Consider the following 21,006-nt stretch of genomic DNA (forward strand, 5'->3'; position numbering starts at 1 on the left):
GATTTACAGACACAAACCTCTGCTACCGTTCCGTCGATTAAGGAACAGAAAATTATAAATCTCATTATGTTAGGCTTTCAAAATACATTTTTTAGGAATTATTTTCCCCCGAGACTTACTTTAGAGGGCATTTATTTCACCTTTCTTGTAAGCTGCATTCAAATGAAAAGTGGTTGAAAGATTTAACATGTAAAATTTATCAAGTATAAATATTGTTAAATAGTATAATGGAGTATATTTGTTTTTGGTAAAAAAAAAAAAGAAATTCATATGAAACTAGTGCTAATTGTAACGGGGACCGTTACAGATGTTCCCCAAACGCTCCCCAACTCCCTTTTGGTGCCATATTCCCTATAAGCTTCATAAAATAAGACAAACTCTATGCATTTGAGACTTTAACAACGTTTACCCAGAAGTGTACCAATTTCATTCAAATTTTAGCATTGCACGCGTGTGCATGTGAATGCACGTGCGTAATGACCATATTATCTTGTCTTCACAATCTATAGATTTTCATATACTAAATATCAAAGTATTTAATCAAAAAGTATTAAAAAATACGCTAATTCAAGTGTATTTTTGATTTTACTCATTTCACGTGCACGCACGTGCTCACATGAGCATGACGAACATACTTTCTTGTAGAAGTCCATTACATCTATCTATGTTCTAAATCCCACCCCGTTTGGTTGAAAACCAAGGGAGTTATAGCTGTTCAAAGTTTCAGCCAATCAGATTGCAGCGCACGTACATGCACGTGTATGCATGTGCATGGTGACCATGTCTTCTTGTAGAAGTCCATTATATCTATCCATGTTCCATATCCCATCCTGTTTGGTTGAAAACCAAGGGAGTTATAGCTATTTAAAGCATAAGCCAATCAGATTGCAGCGCACGTGCATGCACGCGTTTTCATGATAATTGCTATATATCTTATTGTAGGATATTCTAATACATGACTATGTTTAAAATTTCAAAGGATTTCGTCAAAAAACAAGAAAGATATTGAGACTTTAGTTTCAGCCAATCAGAGCGAAGCGCACGTGCATGCGCGTGAGATCTTGCTTTTTTGACCATGTCATCTCGTCTATGCTTCTAATATATACTTCTAATATGAGTTTTAAAGCACATCATCAATAATTTAAATAGTTACGTCTGTATCAATTATATTGGACAATTCTCGTGTTGCACGTGCGAGCTCTTGCAAGCACACGTGCATGCACATGCTTTCATGATATTTCTTTTATTACGGGCTGTAGATCTCCCTAATATATGACTATGTTCAAAATTTCAAATGATTTTATCAAAAAACAAGAAAGATATTGAGACTTTAGTTTCAGCTAATCAGAGCGAAGTACACGTGCTTGCACGTGCGATCTTGCTATTTTGACCATGTCATCTTGTGCATACTACTCATATATCCTTACATTATGAGTTTCAAAACATTTCGTCTAAAAATAGAAAAGTTACGGTTATATCCATTATATATTGGTCATTTCAAGTTTTGCACGTGCGCGCTCTTGCAAGCACGTGCGCGCAAAATGACCTTGATTCCGCAAATCTACATAACATGCCTACTTATCCTAAAAAGGTTTCCCCTTAATCGGATGTGTACTTTACAAGATCATTCGCGGACAAAATTTTCCCGAGAAGAAAAATAATAATAACTAGAAAGTCTGCTATTGCAAGCAATAGCATATGTCGCCCCGTATTAGACAAGACTTTCATTTTTATCATCACTAAAACAAAAGTCCATAAGCTAAGTTTGAAAACCTTTGAGTTATATCAGTCCTTTCCATTGGAAACGGAAGACCTTAATTCGGTACATCCCTCTCATTATTTTTAGAATCGGTAGAAGAAGAAAGTAGTGCAGGAAAATTACAAGTTCCTCAATTTGCAGACTTGCATAAACGAAATCTGGCAGATGTACTGAACTGAGCCTCATACTTGTTAATTGGCAGTATCTTTCCTATCATAAAAGCTTGGGAAATGTAATTTATGAAGAAGATCAGCCGAATTATTTTGTGTATTGTAACGCCAGTGGGAACTCTGAAATTTCCCTCTTTCACTTTCATTTTAGAGGTTCTACCGAAAAACGAATCTGACATGCCACCATCAATTCGAGCATTTCTGCATTGCAGAGAGCTGATGTGTGTTATGAGATGATAAATCATGTGTGAACTTTCTCAGTTTAGCGGAATCATGAACATTTTCGGCGAGATGAATGTTTTGTATACAGTGGTGATCAAGGCTTTGCGAACCATCAGGAGCGGATCAAAGAATTTATGAATGAATAAAAACTATGGAAATGACGTACCAATTTTTTAATTTATACTTGCACTATCTAATGAAATGAATAATATACAAGTGATAGATATACAAGAAAACGCGAAATGATAATAAATGCAGGTGACAATCGTTATTTTTTTTATATAGATAAAATAAAATATTTATAAATTCAAGAGACAAAACAGAAGGAGAATGAATGATGGCAAAATATATATATATATCACATGACGGGAACTGAATTTTATGAATGAAGATTTTAAAAAGTTACTTGTAAGTTGTATATGTTATATCTGTGTATTCTACTTGGCTGTGTGCTTCAAAAAAAGGGGGGGGGGTCGTCTTGAACATAGTAAATAGCCATAACGTTTGAACGGTAAGTACTAGGGCTTTCGTATTTCAAATATGTAATCCTTGTGAAAAGAACTTTTATTGGATACGACGAACTTTGACCCTTTGACCTAGACCTTGGAGAACACATGTGTACATCTGAATCTTTTTTTCTGCTTCGTTTCTATGGCAACCGTGAGCGACTCATTACAATTATTTTGAAAGTAGAAATCACTTTGACACATTGCAAGGAATAAACATTGAAAGTTTCAAAACGATTGCCTGAGTAGTTATTGAGAAAATCGAAATTAAAGAATTTTTACTTTCACCCGGTTTCCATGGCAATAATCGATTATATGAAAATTTTAAATACGAGTTGCAGAACTACAGATACTAATCCTTAAAATAAGAAAAGTTTCATGACGAGCGTTTAAGGGACCAGAGAGAACACTCTCGGACAAAATTTGTCGCTTTTTACAGGTTTCCATAGCAACGGTAGACATATTGGAACTGAACGACCTCACTGCACAACTACAACCAGTGATCGTCCTTTGAGGAAAGTTTCAGGAAGATTGTCCCAGCCATCTCCGAGAAACAGCCTGGATAAAAAAAACATGCGTACAATATCAATATGTCGTCCCCGACTTCGTTCGGGGCGACATAATAATAATAAGAAACAGAGTAAAAACAATATGTTCCCCAACTTCGTTTCGGGAACATAATTATGTTACTCAACATGCTGGATTGATGTTTGTTTCACACCATATAAGATGTTTAATATTGAATTATTTTATTCTTACAATTGAATAGAATAAATATGGATATCTTATGGTCTTATTCATCTTACTTAAACAAGAGGCCCATGGGCCTTGTAGGTCACCTGAGCATCATGTAACAAATTTCCAACCATAAAATTTGGTTCATGTTTTAAACCAGAGGCCATGACATTCAAAATTTTGAAAGAGGAACCATTGCTCATCAGAACTATACACTTAACATGCTTACTTTGGAAACTTATTACCCATAGGCAGAGGAGGGGAACAAAATAATGCATTTCAACTTATCAGTGATATTCAGCAATGATCAGTAGTCCCCCCCCCCCCCCACCCCTGACTCGGGTTCCACACATTTCACAATTCTGGAAAAGGCACTCTTGCTCATCATAAATGTTTGACTAATACCAAGGAGCAGATTTCAAAGCATGAATTAATTTTCATAAAATAATTAGAACCACCCCCCACCTGACCCTGGGGCCTAGCTGCAGCATTATGGTTTTACATTCTTGCTTTTGACCATAACGCTACAGATCCCATAATGCAAAAAATGTGCAATTTACGGCGCAAGATTTTTTGCGCACTTTTGAGGAGAATTTCTTTTACAAGCATTGGTCAATCAACTACCTTTCACTCCCTAATTTTAGACACATTCTTTAACCAGTCTGTATATTTTATCCACCCACCAACCCTTTATAGTCATCTCTACAAGCGATAAACTCGCTCGATTAGAATTATCTGTTGGATTGTTGAAAATTCACTTCAAGGGAGTTTATTGCCTGTAAAGATAGATATATGGGGATGGTAGGTGGGTAAAATATACAGATTGCATGATTAAAGAATGTGTCTATAATTAGGGAGTGAAAGGTAGTTGATTGACTAATCCTGGAAAGTGAAGAAATCCTCAAAAAAATTGCGCAAAAAGTCTTTTTGCATTACGGGATCTCTAGCATTATGGCCAAAGACTAGAATATAAAACCATAATGCTACAGTTCTGCAGCTACCTGGGGCCAAGAAATTCTCAATTTTAGAAGAGACACCCATCCTCATCATAACTATGTAGTCAGTTTGTTTAATATCCAGGAGCAGAGAAGATTTTCAAAGAATTAATGCATTTTCACTATATAATCTACATGTATATAGTCCCGCCCTAGCACTAGAACCCCTGACCCTGGGACCATGAATTTCACAATTTTGATAGAGGACTTAATGCTTAATACAATTATGCAAACAGTTTGACTGCTTGCTGTCCATGAGTAAAAAAGATTTTTAAAAATTGAATTAATTTCAGTGGTTTTGGCAACAACCCTCAGGCCCCAGGGGGGCAGGGACCATGAAATTTACAATTTTTGTTCCCCTTCACCCATAGATGCTACATGCCAAACTTGATTGAAATTGGTTCACTGGTTCCAGAGAAGAAGATAAACATGTTCAAAAGTTTACGAACGACGTTTGACGGTAAAAAACAGAGAGCAGTGGGTCCCCTGACTGACTCAGGTGACCTTAAAAAGAGGAGAGATCCAGCACACATCCTACACACCTTTTTATTTTACCTTATCAACTTTTGATGCATTAATGAATATAAATGTACTAAATAAATGCCGAAGATATAGCAGGAATTTTAACAAAACAAAAATATAGAATGTGCTGGATCCATCCTACAAAGTAAACAAAAACAGAGTTCAGAAGTGCATCATTTATTTCATTTCATTAAGGTCATCATCACCTGAATCATACTCATATGACAAAGTATCACTGTCACTGGAGGAATCCAATATGTCTTCAACACTGTCAAAAGACAGATTTCTTGCTGCTTTCTCCAATACTGATAGAGAACAAGAATTGCATGAACAAATTGTTTCACAAATGTCACAACAAGTATATTTTCCAGTATTCTGCACAGTTTTTAATGTTTTAAGCAATTGAATTCTTCTGCACTCTGTTGAAGTTAGATATTTTTTTACATCCTGGTCAACATTTCTCAATTGTTGTCCATAATACAATAAAATGGCACATGAGTGTTGCCCATCTCGTCCAACTCGCCCCGTTTCCTGGATGAAATCTATCAAACTTTTGGGAGGCCCATACATAATAACATTGTGGCATGATGATACATTTACTCCCATTCCTAATGCACTGGTGGCAACAACAACCCGCAATTGACTCTCCTTTGTTAAATTTTCAATTGTAGTTTTTTTTTCTTTTCCTCAGATGTTTCTGAATGAAACATTTCTATCATTTCTTTGATATTGTGTATATTAGACAATTCAGTTGAAAGAAAATTGTAAATTTGTCTCTTATTGATTTACAATATATTATTGTTCGGGGAAAGTTCTCCTTCATCTCAGAAATAGCGTCCACAATCCATAACAATGAAGACTCAATATTCTGCTCCACCTTTTTCACAAAATATTTTATGTTTTTTTGGTTTGGGGAAACTGTGATATACTCATACTCCTTTAATCCCAGAACTTCTGTGACCCTTTTCTTAATTGTGTTCGTACATGTAGCACTTAATGCAAGTAGAGGTGCATCTGGAAAATATGACCGTATTTCTCCAATGTGTCGAAACCACCTTCTGAAGACCTTTTCCTCTTTTTCTGCTTCTAGACCACCCCTAAATTTGAAATAAGAGTTGTTGTTTTTTAAAATGTTTTAATTACAGAATTTCCTTATTTTTTATACTTGCTGGTGTTAATATGACATGAAAATTAAATTAAATTTTTAAGAGGAATATAGTTCATGAGGCCTAGGAGAACCTAAATTTTACCAAACTTTAAACATCAATGCTGTTCCTCTTCCTTATTCTAATTATAAAAGTTTAATTTTATTTTAAATAAATAGAAAATACTTGCCAGGTGGCTACTGTATGGAATTCATCAACTACTTGCAGTTACATGCAGTTTTTGAAGGGTCTGTCTCCAACGGCTATCTCCAACCAAGGACTCTGGTGATGCACAAATTATGTCAACTTTTCCAGCTTCTATCAAGTCATCTGTCTCTTTGTCTTTGCCTATAACAACCACTAAATTGTTAATTCAGTAGCCATTAATGATAATAGCACCAACAAGAGCCAAAAATATGCCTTATCTTTCTTATTAATGTGTTAGGTCATCTTGTCATTTTAGCACTGTGTATACATGTAAAATATACTAATATCCTTTACGTTTACATTGGCAGTGTAATAATTAGGTACCTGATAATGTCCTGATGACCTGACTGCATGCATAGTCAGTATATCTAATTGTTAAACTGGTTGCACCTCAATGGACTTAAACAAGTCTGGCACAATATTTATATCTATATCTATATACATTTACATCTATAGACATGTAGTGTGAAAAACTATTTAGCTTTAGAAAGCTATACAAATTTGTTATATTTGATAAGCTGTTCAACTTATTCAAACATGAAAAAAATGCATATAAGTGACTAATTCGGAGAAAATTGTCAGTGTCAACATGATCATTGCCTATCAATCATACACAGCAATAAGATGTAATTATACTTAATATTGTCTCAACACATATCATTAAGTTAACATACATTTTTTCACATTTAAAAGCTGCTGAATACTGCATTGTGATAAATGTTCAAGATTCAAATATGACAAATCTGAGAGCAATTTGCGTTTTAGTTTCAATACTTTGGAAATTTTGTTAATATGGCTAAATTTATCTATTAGAAAAACAAGAGCTATTATTAGGTTTCACTACCACTAATGGTTGTGTCCGACTTGTTAAATTATAATTCGAATTTTTACTAGGTAAACACAGAACTCTTTACACGACAATATGCCTTGCGGTAATCAGAATTTAAAGACCAACCTTTAAAAGCTGCCGTAATCAGTCCAAGAGAAGAGAGCTTGTTGACCTGATCCTGCATTAACGAAACAAGAAGGCAACAAACGATAACTTTCCCAAAGCTCTCGTCATCTTCCAAAGCTCTCTTAACTGGCAAATACAATTGAAATGGAAGTGATTTTCCGAACCCGGTTGGTAACACCGCAACACAGTCTCTATTTTCGATTAAACATTTCAAAATTAATTTCTGTTCGTTCTTAATGGACTTAATACGGATTGTTTTTAAAACTTCTTGCACTACCCGATCAACATCCGCCATTTTTCTTCATACAAGGAACTTCATTTACAACAGCTTATCTGATTGGTTGAAAATCTGACGCAATATGCAAATACAAAGTTCACCAGAACATGACCTCTAATGGGGAGTTATCAGATCCTCTATGCGATAGCGTAAATAGAGGGCTGGCTTTAGTCAGATTGTGTTTTTTTTTTCCTAAGCGTCAAGCAGGGGACGCTTTTCTTGAGTAGAGAGCACCAAAAACTTACGCATCATCTCACACGCTTCATTTGTAATATTGCCGAACATAAATTGTTTTGCGCACGCTGGTTAGCTGTAACATTTATACAGACCAATGAGCGAATAGAGTACAATTTATATCTTACCTAATCCACAACAATACCGATAGTCTGCAAATTTTTGTTAATGAGGTTAACGACGTAAAACCCCAAAAATTAGGGTATAGATCGTAACAATAAGACAACGTATCGGAAAGATATATGGCGGAGTACGGTTATAGTTGGTATGAAACAAGTCGTTCATAGATGAAAATGTTGCGTTTTTAAGAATTCATGTCAGCATATAAAATAGGGTATTTTCATCATTTCAACGGAAACTAGTGCTAATTGTAACGGGGACCGTTACAGATGTTCCCCAAATGCTCCCCAACTCCCTTTTATATTCATATTCCCTGTAAGCTTAATAAAATAAGACAAACTATGCATTTGAGACTTTAACAACGTTTACTCAGAAGCGTACCATGTTCATTCGAATTTTATCATTGCACACTTGCGCATGTGAATGTATGTGCGTAATGACCATATCATATTGTCTACACAATCAATATATTTTAATATGCTAAATATTAAAGTATTTAATCCAAAAGTATAAAACAAAAAAAAAAACAAAAAAAAAAAAACGCTCATTCAAGTGTATTTTTGATTTTACCCATTTCACATGCACGCACGTGCATACATGAGCATGGTGACCATACCTTCTTGTAGAAGTCCATTACATCTTTCTATGTTCTAAATCCCACCCCGTTTGGTTGAAAACCAAGGGAGTTATACCTGTTTAAAGTTTCAGCCAATCAGATTGCAGCGCACGTAAACGCACATGTATGCATTGGATAGTGACCATACCTTCTTGTAGAAGTCCTTTATATATATCTATGTTCCAAATCCCATCCTGTTTGTTTGAAAACCAAGGGATTTATAGCTATTTAAAGTTTAAGACAATCAGATTGCAGAGCACGTACACGCACGTCTATGCATGTGCATGGTGACCATACCTTCTAGTAAGTTCATTATATCTATCAATGTTCCAAATCCCATCCTGTTTGGTTGACAACCAAGGGAGTTATAGCTATTTAAAGTTTCAGCCAATCAGATTACATCGCACGTGCATGCACGTGTTTTCATGATAATTGCTATATATCAGGTTGTAGGATATCTTAATGCATGGCTATGTTCAAAATTTCAAAGAATGTCGTCAAGAAACAAGAAAGATATAGAGACTCTAGTTTCAGCCAATCAGAGCGAAGCGCACATGCATGCGCGTGAGATCTTGCTATTTTGACCATGTCATATTGTTTATGTCACAAATATATCCTTATATTATGAGTTTCAAAGCATTTCATCAAAAATGTGAAAAGTTATGCCTATAACATTTAAATCGGTCATTTCAAGTGTTGCACGTGCGCGCTCTTGCAAGCACGTGCGCGCAAAATGACCTTTGTTCGGCAAATCTACATAACATGTCTACTGACCCTAAAAACATTTTACCTTAGTCAGATGTGTAGTTTACAAGATCACTCAAGTACAAAACTTTCCCAGGAAGAAAAATAATAATAACTAGATAAGATCTCGTTGCGAGCAACGAGTAGGTCTTCCGTTGAATTTCTCGATAAGTTGAGATGTGATTTTGACTGAGATATTTGTTTAAAGAGAATGACATTGAGTTTTCCCTGGTTAAAATTTCTCATTTTTATCACGATATTCTGAAAATCTTTTGTTTGATGAGTCTTATGAAAATACTCCCCCTTTACGAGACATCAAGCATAAAAAATAGAGCATTTTGGTTCCTTGTGACCCCTAATTACGTAGCATATGATAAAAATATTATCATATATTGATGCAAATCGTTAAGATGAATACTTTTGCCCCAAGAATGTATAACAAAATATTGATCATTAGAGAGTTATAGATAAAAGAATATTGGCCCTCTGTGCCCCTAATTTGAGGGGTCAGGCCCTTTTTCTTGATATGAAATGAAAGATCTTGTGATTTTGAAGATTTCTTGTTCAACAATTATTCAAAGATTTCTTTTCGTTGTGGAGATATAATAAATGGAAATATTTAGGGGCCACTTCTACAAGTCCTTAATGGGGCCGTTTTACAAAAAATTCAAAGTATGCATATTGTTAAGAACATTATTCTGACCATCTTTTGTTCAATATTGCTTATCAAAATATTCTCCCTTTTCGAGATATAAAGCGTCAAAGATTTTACATTCTGGCCCCTTGTGACCCCTAATTACGTAACATATTATTAAAATATCATCATATATTGTTGCAAATCAATAAGATAAATACTTTTGCTTCAGTAATGTATAACAAAATATTGATCATTGGAGAGTTATAGATAAAAGGCGTTTGGCCCCTCTGAGCCCCTATTTTGAGGGGTCAGCCCCTTTTTCTGGATATCAAATGAAAGATCTTGTGATTTTGAAGATTTTTTGTTCAACACTTATTCAGAGATTTCTTTTTGTTGTGGATATATGCTCAATGAAAATATTTAGGGGCCACTTCTACAAGTCCTTAATGGGGCCGTTTTACAAATATTCAAAGTATGCATATTGTTAAGAACATTATTCTGACCATCTTTTGTTCAATATTGCTTATCAAAATATTCCCCCTTTTCGAGATATAAAGCGTCAAAGATGTTACATTCTGGCCCCTTGTGACCCCTAATTACGTAACATATTATTAAAATATCATCATATATTGTTGCAAATCGTTAAGATAAATACTTTTGCTTCAGTAATATATAACAAAATATTGATCGTTAGAGAGTTATAGATAAAAGACTTTTGGCCCCTCTGAGCCCCTAATTTGAGGGGTCAGCCCCTTTTTCTTTATATCAAATGAAATGTCTTGTGATTTTGAAGATTTTTGTTCAACACTTATTCAGAGATTTCTTTTTGTTGTGGAGATATGCTCAATGAAAATATTTAGGGGCCACTTCTACAAGTCCTTAATGGGGCCGTTTTACAAATATTCAAAGTATGCATATTGTTTAGAACATTATTCTGACCATCTTTTGTTCAATATTGCTTATCAAAATATTCCCCCTTTTCGAGATATAAAGCGTCAAAGATGTTACATTCTGGCCCCTTGTGACCCCTAATTACGTAACATATTATTAAAATATTATCATATATTGTTGCAAATCAATAAGATAAATACTTTTGCTTCAGTAATGTATAACAAAATATTGATCGTTTGAGAGTTAAAGAAGAAAGACTTTTGGCCCCTCTGAGCCCCTAATTTGAAGAGTCAGTCCCTTATTCTTGATACCAAATGAAAGATCGTGTAATTTTGAAGATATTTTGTTCAACACTTATTCAGAGATTTCTTTTTGTTGTGGAGCTATGCTGAATAGAAATATTTAGGGGCCATCGATGAAGGTCCTTAATGGGGCCGTTTTACAAAAACTCAAAGTATGCATATTGTTTAGAACATTATTCTGGCCATCTTTTGCTCAATATTGCTTATCAAAATATTCCCCCTTTTCGAGATATAAAGCGTCAAAGATGTTACATTCTGGCCCCTTGTGACCCCTAATTACGTAACATATTATTAAAATATCATCATATATTGTTGCAAATCGTTAAGATAAATACTTTTGCTTCAGTAATATATAACAAAATATTGATCGTTAGAGAGTTATAGATAAAAGACTTTTGGCCCCTCTGAGCCCCTAATTTGAGGGGTCAGCCCCTTTTTCTTTATATCAAATGAAATGTCTTGTGATTTTGAAGATTTTTTGTTCAACACTTATTCAGAGATTTCTTTTTGTTGTGGAGATATGCTCAATGAAAATATTTAGGGGCCACTTCTACAAGTCCTTAATGGGGCCGTTTTACAAAAATTCAAAGTATGCATATTGTTTAGAACATTATTCTGACCATCTTTTGTTCAATATTGCTTATCAAAATATTCCCCCTTTTCGAGATATAAAGCGTCAAAGATGTTACATTCTTGCCCCTTGACCCCTAATTACGTAACATATTATTAAAATATCATCATATATTGTTGCAAATCGTTAAGATAAATACTTTTGCTTCAGTAATGTATAACAAAATATTGATCGTTAGAGAGTTATAGATAAAAAGACTTTTGGTCCCTCTGAGCCCCTAATTTGAGGGGTCAGCCCCTTTTTCTTGATATCAAATGAAAGGTCTTGTGATTTTGAAGATTTTTTTGTTCAACACTTATTCAGAGATTTCTTTTTGTTGTGGAGATATGCTCAATGAAAATATTTAGGGGCCACTCCTACAAGTCCTTAATGGGGCCGTTTTACAAAAATTCAAAGTATGCATATTGTTTAGAACATTATTCTGACCATCTTTTGTTCAATATTGCTTATCAAAATATTCCCCCTTTTCGAGATATAAGGCGTCAAAGATGTGACATTCTGGCCCCTTGTGACCCCTAATTAAGTATCATATTATCAAAATAAAATCATATATTGATGCAAATCGTTAAGATAAATACTTTTGCTTCAGTAATGTATAACAAAATATTGATCATAAGAGAGTTATAGATAAAAGACTTTTGGCCCCTCTGAGCCCCTAATTTGAGGGGTCAGCCCCTTTTTCTTGATATCAAATGAAAGATCTTGTGATTTTGAAGATTTTTTGTTCAACACTTATTCAGAGATTTCTATTCGTTGTAGAGATGTGCTCAATGAAAATATTTAGGGGCCACTCCTACAAGTCCTTAATGGGGCCGTTTTACAAATATTCAAAGTATGCATATTGTTTAAAACATTATTCTGACCATCTTTTGTTCAATATTGCTTATCAAAATATTCCCCCTTTTTGAGATATAAAGCGTCAAAGATGTGACATTCTTGCCCCTTCTGACCCCTTATTACGCAAGATATGCTTAAAAGTTTATAATATATTGTTCCAATTGGTTTAAAATTTTAAAATATCGAAAAATTGAGCAGAAAAAATGATAAAATTTTTTGGTCACACGGGGGATCGAACCCGGGTCGCCCGCGTGACAATCCAACGCGCTAACCATTTAGCCAATGAGATCGCCGCTTCGCGTTTTCAAATGCATATATCTCGAGATTGGCTTTTTTCGATTTTCAAACAAATTACATATTTCGCTTCTGCAAAAGGGTCTCTATTCAATTCTAAAACAAAAATATTAAAAAAGAAAAGTTGAAAAATTGCGTTTCTTAAATTCGTTTCCGGTATCGACCGGAAGTAATGATGACGCACGAAAAGGCGATTCTGCAACGCTATAAATCATGAACTATCATCTCCAATTAATCTCCAGTTCATATCTTAAGCAGTTTTTGCTACTAGATCAAGACAAAATTGCATTTTAAAATCAGGAAATTGTCCATATCTTACGACCGGAAGTGACGGCGTCAGCGAAAAAAATTTCCAATAAGGTTCAGATCAGTACCTATCAGATGTGAAAGTTTCATGAGAATCGGCCCAGTAGTTTACGAGAAATAGCGTGCACAAAATCGGTAAGAAAAATAATAATAATAATAATAATAACTAGAATCTCTTGTTGCTAAAGCAACAAAGAAGGTCTTCCGTGCTCCTCTCTTTATCTGCATGAATGAACTTTTATCTATTTTAAAAAGGCATATAATATTTTAAATGATTCAGGAAAACAAACGGCCGTAGGTGTAACTTACCAAGATTTGATTCTCAACGTTACGTTTGACAATTATAGTCCTAATAACATTTACAAAAATCATTTTCAATTTTTTATCACTTTCTGTGACGACCGGAAGTGACGGAGAACGCACTTTATCCTATATCTGTTGCCCAATCTTCTTGGTGTATTATTCATATAAAAGTTTGGTGTTTTGATCTGTTACAGTTTAAGAGATCTCGTAATGTTATCTTCTCACTTTGAGGACAAGAAATCACGTGACCGGTGGTAAATTTTTGAAGAGATTTTTGATTTTACTATAGACATTTCAGTCTGAATAACATGCCTTAAAATCATTTCAACTGCTCTTTTTATAAAAAAAAAAATATTAATGGTATAGTACATAATTAAATTTATATTGTTTTTCTCTCATAAGCGGAAGTAGTTGTTTTTGTTTCCAGTGGTACTGGCATATTTCATAACTACAAATAAGATGCTATAATGTATTACTAAGAAAGATTCCATAAAAAAAATGAATTTTTTTATTTATTTGTTCACCTTCTGTGACGACCGGAAGCGACTGCTGACAATGTTTACCCAAATGAATTTGCCTACTCATCAAGATCTATCACTCCTATAATAATTTATTTACAAAAAATATTTATGGGAAAGAAAAATACTCATAATAGGTATTTTTCTCTTATAACCGGAAGTTGCCGTTTTTATTTCCGGTGGTAAAGACATGTTTCAAAACTACAAATAAGATGCTATAATGTGATGCAAAAAAGTTTCCATAAAGAAAAGTTGAAGTTTTCGATTTCTTTGATCACTTCCTGTGACGACCGGAAGTGACGGCGGACAATCTTATTCCCACTGGTTTTGTCAACTCATCAAGATCTACCATTTGTAAAAGTTTGATATCTTAATCTCTTACCATTTACGAGATCTAGCTATGATAAATTCTCATTTTGAGGACAGGAAATCACACGACCGGAAGTGAATTTTAAAAAGAATTTGACGTTACTGTAGATATTTGCAGTCTAGATAACAATACATACCCTAAAATCATTACAAATACTTTATCTATAAAAATATTTATTGGAAAGAAAAATACTCAAATTATGTAGTTTTTCTCTTATAACCGGAAGTTGTCGTTTTTGCTTCCGGTGGGACTGACATACTTCAAAACAACAAATAAGATGCAATAATGTGACGCCAAAAAGGGTTCCATAAAGAAAAATTGAAATTTTCGATTTCTTTGATCACTTCCTGTGACGACCGGAAGTGACGGCGGACGATTGTATCCCAAATGAATTTATCTACTCATTTAGATCTACCATTCCCATAAGTTTAGTGTCTTCATCTATTACCGTTTACGAGATCTAGCTATGATAACTTCTCATTTTGAGGACAGGAAATCACGCGACCGGAAGTGAATTTTACAAAGATATTTGACGTTACTGTCGATATTTGCAGTCTAGATAACATACCCAAAAATCATTACAAATACTTTATCTATAAAAAATATTTATGGGAAAGAAAAATACTCGAATTATGCAGTTTTTCTCTTATAACCGGAAGTTGTCGTTTTTGTTTCCGGTTGGACTGATATATTTCGAAACTACAAATAAGATGCTATAATGTGATGCTAAAAAAGTTTCATAAAAGAAAAGTTGAAATTTTCGATTTCTTAGATCACTTCCTGTGACGACCGGAAGTGACGGCGGACAATCTTAACCCAAATGGACATGCCTACTTATTAAGATCTATTACTCATATAAGTTTGGTGTCTCTATCTCTTACCGTTTCTGAGATATGACTTAGACAAAATTATTTTGAAAAAAGCGGAAATCGGACAAATCTGACGACCGGAAGTGAATTTTGAAAAAAAAGAAAAAAACGCCTGGGCGTATTTTAGTTCTCTATCATCCCTGAAAAGTTCATGAAAATCTGTCCAGCCATCTCTGAGAAATCTTGCCGACAAGATTTGGGGAAAAAAATAATAATAATAATAACTAGAACGATCTCGTTGCGAGCAACGAGAGGTCTTCCGTCCCATTCTGAAATAAAATGCAAAAAATCTAGCAGAAAAAGTGATAAAAAAAAATCGGACATTCGGGGGAGCGAACCCGGGTCGCTCGCGTGACAATCCAACGCGTTAACCATTCGGCCATTGAAAACACCGCTTCAAATTTTTAAATGCAAATATCTCGAGATTGGCTTTTTCGATTCTAAAACAAATTACATATAACGCATTCGCAAATGAGTCTCTATTTAAATTATTAAAATCACAAAAAAATATTGAATAACAAAAAAGTTGGAAAATTGCATTTTTTAAATACCCTTCCGGTACAAACCGGAAGTACTGACGACTCACAAAAAGACGATTCTGCAAACCACAAAGTCATGATCTATCATCTCCAATTAGTCTCCAGTTCATATACTCAGCCATTTTCGATAAAAAGGGGCGACAAAATTGCATTTTAAAATCAGGAAATTGGCCATAACTTGGAACTGGAATCGTATTTTCCAAATTTTCCTTCAAAAGTAACAACTTCATATTATAACACATACTCTGTGAAAGTTTTGTTGAAAACCGCTGAATAGTTCTCGAGAAATCGCCTGCACAAAATTTTGTCAAAAAAAAGAATAATAATAAGAATAATAACTAGATACGATCTCGTTGCGAGCAACGAGTGGGTCTTCCGTTCGATTCTTGATGAGATGAGATCAGATTTTGATTGAGATTTTTATTCTAAAATAATGATTTTCCATAATCTGTAAAAAGACATTGAACAATAAAGACTTCTAAAATCGACTTTTGGCCCCTTCACACTACTGGACGAAAAAAGTGCTGAGAATCCCAAATTTTACTGATAATGTCTGATAATTACTGATACGATGCTGTTCTTGCTGATAATTACTGATATTTACTGTTATTATTACTGTTGTTGCTGATAATTTTAGTTGTTGCTGATAAATACTGATAATTACTGTCGTCTTTTACTGTGGAGTCTGATAAATACTGATAAATACTGTTGAGGTACTGTCGCTGCTGAGAATTGCTGATAATTACTGTTGAGGTACTGTCGATGCTGAGATTTACTGATAATTACTGTGGTCATTGTTTTTAACCTGGGAATGGATTTAAATAGCCTGAGAAATGATTATTTGTTTTTTTTTTAAGTATTTTAACAAATTCATTACAGTCAATTACAAAATAAATTATTCTAAATGAAAAAGTCACATTTTATTAATTTGTTTTCAGTTTTCATATATTAATTTCATTATAATAATTTTTGACCATAATGTTAACATAAGCTTTCATAAATGTATATGTTTTTTCTTTAAATTTCTCCTTACACGTAGATGACATTTTCTGAGGAAAATTATTCTGTTGTATTTGCAGTGGTTTATCTTCCCAAGTACTTTTTTAAAAAGTTTAATTTTTGTTCAAAAAAATCTCATCTCATATTTTTTCTCACATGTATGTGTACTGTCATCAAAAGCTTTTTGTAGATTTCTTTAATACTTAAATACAGTCAATGGTTTTAAATATCAATTCATTTTACCGTGTGGAGAACTGAGAATGCATGAGCACATTAAGTTGAAAACACCCCCCCCTTTTCCAATTACTTTTAAATTAAGCTCTCATTTTAACAAGACAGTATTAAATATTTTTCATAAAATCTAGTCTTGAAGCGTACACTTTGTTATTTTATAGAAGAATGTAACAGGGTTAAATGATTAAATTGAAGCATCTTTAATTATTTTTTTTATATATAGATTATGTAGACAGCCCGCTCTAGTTCTCCGATGTCCTCCCTGCGAATTTTATATCGTGTCGCTTTCTAGCTTTCTCTCTCTCTCAATCTCTTTTAAATTATTTGTTAAGGCTTAAGGATTGTACACTACATGACATAAATCTTATGCAGAGTGATTTTCAGTCAATGAAATATACGTCTTTCTTTAGGCTAATTCTTTTTTCATTGTATACAGTTTTAAGTCTATGGCTTCTAATATTATGCGCCACTCCTTAAACATGTTATATGCGGTCAGTCAGTTAAAAAACTAAATAAAATAAATCATAACTTGAATCAACTTTTTCCATAATGCAAACTTTGTGCTTGTTGTTATTTGAACATACATGTCAACCACATGTAAAAGTTCTACTTTCGTTTTAGAATCGGGTCAATTATTAGTACATTCTGACATAGGGATAGGTCAGAGGTCACCGAGCAAACAGGTTGGTTGTTGAAGGGCTCCTAGAAAAAACCTTTAAAATGTGATATTTTATCGACAGAAGTGAGTACTTAGATGTATAGATGTATAGATAAGTCTGTTTGTATGTAGAGACATTAAGGAGAAGTTTTGGAGATTTTTGATAGTTCTTTTTGTGTCATTTGTTAATCTCCTTTCGGAATGCTCCGACATAAACAATGAGAACAGCTCACCAGTGAACATTGTCCATTGTGATAAACACGTAGTTTACACTGCAGTGTATTTATCCCTCATTGAATAGGTGAAGATCATACCTTGTTCCTAGTTCTATGTGTGTTTCGTGTGTAACTTTATGATAAACATGTCAAACACATCAGTGTCTGAAACAACAAAACTGCTTGAGGAAACTCGGGCAATCGTTTATGATCAAGAGCATGAACAACATAACAGGCACCCTGGAGAGAGTGAGATAACCCTATCATCCATACACTCACTTTTAAGTGAAATGAATTCCAAACTTTCTAACATTGAAATTAAGAACAATGCCCTTGACGTTAGACTCACAACTATTGAGAAAAAAATGTGCTCTCTAGATGAAATTCAAGGTACTCTTAACTCAATGAAGTACCACCTCAATAAAGTAGAAGATGAAATGAAAAGCACGAAAAAAGATCTGCAAAATCCAGAATCAAACGTAAACTCCCTGGGAAACTTGTTTGACTCGGTTAAAGAAGAGACAAAATCAAATAAAAACATGATAATCAATGACAGAAAAGATATTGAACATTGTAGACACGCTCAGAAGTCAACAGAATCAGAGCTAAGGGCTGTTAAGGAAATAAATTCTAGTCTCCAAGAATCTGTAACTGACTTGAAGGCACGCTCAATGCGCGACAATCTGGTATTCACAGGAATACGGGAACATGCGTGGGAACACACCGAACAGGTACTGCAAGATTTCCTCCAAAGAAAGTACAGACTGGAATACCCATTAGATTTTGAAAGGGTTCACAGAATGGGCAAGTTCAATGAGTTTAGTGAGTTCCCGAGAAAAATAGTGGCCAAATTTTCATTTTTCAAGGACAAGGACCATATACTATCGAACGCAGCTAGAAGACTCAAGGGAAGTGGAGTGTATGTGAACGAGCAGTTTCCACCGGAGATCGAGGAGAAAAGGAAAAAATTGTACCCTGTGATGAAACAAGCAAAACTGGATCACAAGCGTGCAAAGTTGGTGCGTGACAAACTCTTTATTAACGGGAAGGAATACATTTCGCAGGAAAACGCCCCCATTTTTAGATCCGAGTGGAACAGTGAATCCGCCCCTGATCAGATCAACAGAACACCGAATGACCGCAATTTAAAGAGGGCGCGAGTATCATCAACCCCCGACAAGTAGGAACGCGCAGGAGAACGGACAAACAGTGCTCTTAAATTCTTAACATTGAATGTGTGCGGCAAAAACCGACTTAATTACAGCGAGTTTTCAGAGAACATATTAAAATACGATGTGATCGGATTCACCGAGACCAAAACCGATGACACGGACAGTATCTGTATACCTGGATATGTCATATACGCTAAAAATCGACATAAGTTAAAAAAGACTAGATCTGGTGGAATCTTAGTAGCAATAAGGGACAGCATTGTGAAATATGTACAAATTGTCAAAACTGACTGTAAATATGTTTTATGGTTTAGAATCAACAAAGCTCTTTTTAACACAAGTGAAGATATGTTATTCGGGGTTTGTTATATTCCTCCCGAAGGAAGTAAATACTCCTCTAATGATTGTTTTTTTAGAAATAGAACAAGAATTGATTACTCTAGCAGATGATAATAGAAATGTTTGTTTATTCGGAGATTTTAATGCAAGAACTGGTCACTTACCTGGTTATTTTATTCCCGATAGCTTTTTGTCAAAAGAACATGTATGTGATGATTTAACTCACAATGAAATTGAAGCACGAACAATTATTTTTGAGAAATATTCAATACCTTTACAAAGAATTGTTCAAGACTCAAATGTTAATAATTTCGGTTATAAGTTAGTAGATTTTTGTAAAAACAATGATATATATAGTCAATAGCCGTCTAGGAAACGATAAAAACATTGGTGCTGTCACGTGTAAAAACTGTAGCACGGTTGATTATGTCCTAGCTAGCGTAAATATGTTAGAAGTTTTACAAGATTTTTATATTCACGATTTTTGCAATTTATTTTCAGACGTACATAAACCGTTATCTTTTACAATTTCCAGTCTTGATATACGGTCTGAAAATGTTCGCGTAGGTGAGAATCAGTCAAGTGTGAAACTGTGGTGTCAAGACAAAGCAGATCACTATAGTAGTAAAATCTCGCTGTCAAGCGTAGAGGCTATTGAAAACTTTTTGAATGAATTATCTACCCGTGATGATACGATTAGCGGAGCGGACATTTCTAAGGTAGCAAATGATATAAGTAAGGTTTTTATAAATGCAGCTTAAGAAACATTTGGAATGCAAAAGAAAATAAAACCAGACAGTAAACATAATAAAACATGGTTTAATAAAGATTGTAGAACTGCTAGGAAAAAATATCATTTAGCAAAAAGAATGCACAATAGACAAAAATCAGCAGAAAATAAACTAACTCTTACCTCCACGAGTAGAGAATACAAAAGGACCATGGATAAATGCATACGGAAATATAGAAATGATCTATCAGATAAACTAAAAAACCTACGCTCAACTAACTCGAAAGATTACTGGAAAATTTTAAACGCTTCCAATAAAGAACAAAAATGTGCAGTTAATATTGATGACATGTACAAATTTCTGAAAGATATCAATGAAAATGACCATGAAGAGCAAAATTCATTTCAAGATAATTCAGCACCTGTTGCAAATGAGAATAATGACATAGCAGATAAATCCGATGAGATTTTAAACTCGATAATCAGTGAAGATGAAATAAGACAAGCTGTAAAAAAAATTAAAAATGGAAAATCACCGGGATTTGATGATTTTGAATGAAACATATCTCATCAACATTATTATATTTACGCCAGTTTAAAATTTTTTACTTGATATATGAAAGTGGACTCGTCCCAGAAGAATGGTTAATTGGTTTAATTAAGCCAATATATAAAAACAAAGGCGAACACAAATCACATGATAATTATCGCCCTATTACTCAACGTAAGCTGCCTAGGAAAAGTGTTCACATGTATTCTTAATAATAGGTTAGAAGATTATGCAAATGAAATTGATTTATTGAAAGGAAATCAAGCTGGTTTCAGGAGACATACTAGTATACGCTAGATCATATTTTAACATTACAGTTTCTATCAAACATTTTAATGCAAAGAAAGAAAAAAATATTCTGTGCTTTCGTTAAAAAAAAAAAAGCCTTTGATACTATATGGCGGA

At 34.1% G+C, this 21,006-nt stretch overlaps 2 protein-coding genes across 2 annotated transcripts; one reads left to right on the top strand and one right to left on the bottom strand.

Moving 5' to 3' along the window:
- Positions 1 to 5,086: 5,086 nt before the first annotated feature.
- On the bottom strand, positions 5,087 to 7,511 carry LOC134275124 (ATP-dependent DNA helicase RecQ-like). The gene is made up of 3 exons (XM_062757365.1): positions 7,217 to 7,511; positions 6,277 to 6,402; positions 5,087 to 5,214 (listed from the first exon to the last, which is right to left on the bottom strand). The coding sequence occupies exons 1-3, from the start codon at positions 7,509 to 7,511 to the stop codon at positions 5,087 to 5,089; spliced, it is 549 nt and encodes a 182-aa protein (XP_062613349.1).
- Positions 7,512 to 17,956: 10,445 nt separating this feature from the next.
- On the top strand, positions 17,957 to 18,994 carry LOC134275125 (uncharacterized). Its single transcript, XM_062757366.1, has 2 exons — positions 17,957 to 18,219; positions 18,388 to 18,994. The coding sequence occupies exons 1-2, from the start codon at positions 17,957 to 17,959 to the stop codon at positions 18,992 to 18,994; spliced, it is 870 nt and encodes a 289-aa protein (XP_062613350.1).
- Positions 18,995 to 21,006: the final 2,012 nt, after the last annotated feature.

This window comes from Saccostrea cucullata, unplaced genomic scaffold (genome assembly GCF_032062105.1).
Source record: "Saccostrea cucullata isolate Sc308-1 unplaced genomic scaffold, CSIRO_AGI_Scuc_v1 ctg1359, whole genome shotgun sequence".
Classification (NCBI taxonomy): domain Eukaryota; kingdom Metazoa; phylum Mollusca; class Bivalvia; order Ostreida; family Ostreidae; genus Saccostrea; species Saccostrea cuccullata.

What these genes read in the sequence shown, in the direction of transcription:
- LOC134275124 (XM_062757365.1), bottom strand. Translation starts at nt 7,511, where the DNA reads ATGGCGGATGTTGATCGGGTAGTGCAAGAAGTTTTAAAAACAATCCGT. An exon ending in GATTACGGCAGCTTTTAAAG is followed by an intron (nt 6,403 to 7,216) that starts GTTGGTCTTTAA and finishes TGGTTGTTATAG; the next exon opens with GCAAAGACAAAGAGACAGAT. An exon ending in AAAACTGCATGTAACTGCAA is followed by an intron (nt 5,215 to 6,276) that starts GTAGTTGATGAA and finishes GTTCTCTATCAG; the next exon opens with TATTGGAGAAAGCAGCAAGA.
- LOC134275125 (XM_062757366.1), top strand. Translation starts at nt 17,957, where the DNA reads ATGTCAAACACATCAGTGTCTGAAACAACAAAACTGCTTGAGGAAACT. An exon ending in GGTACTCTTAACTCAATGAA is followed by an intron (nt 18,220 to 18,387) that starts GTACCACCTCAA and finishes TGAACATTGTAG; the next exon opens with ACACGCTCAGAAGTCAACAG.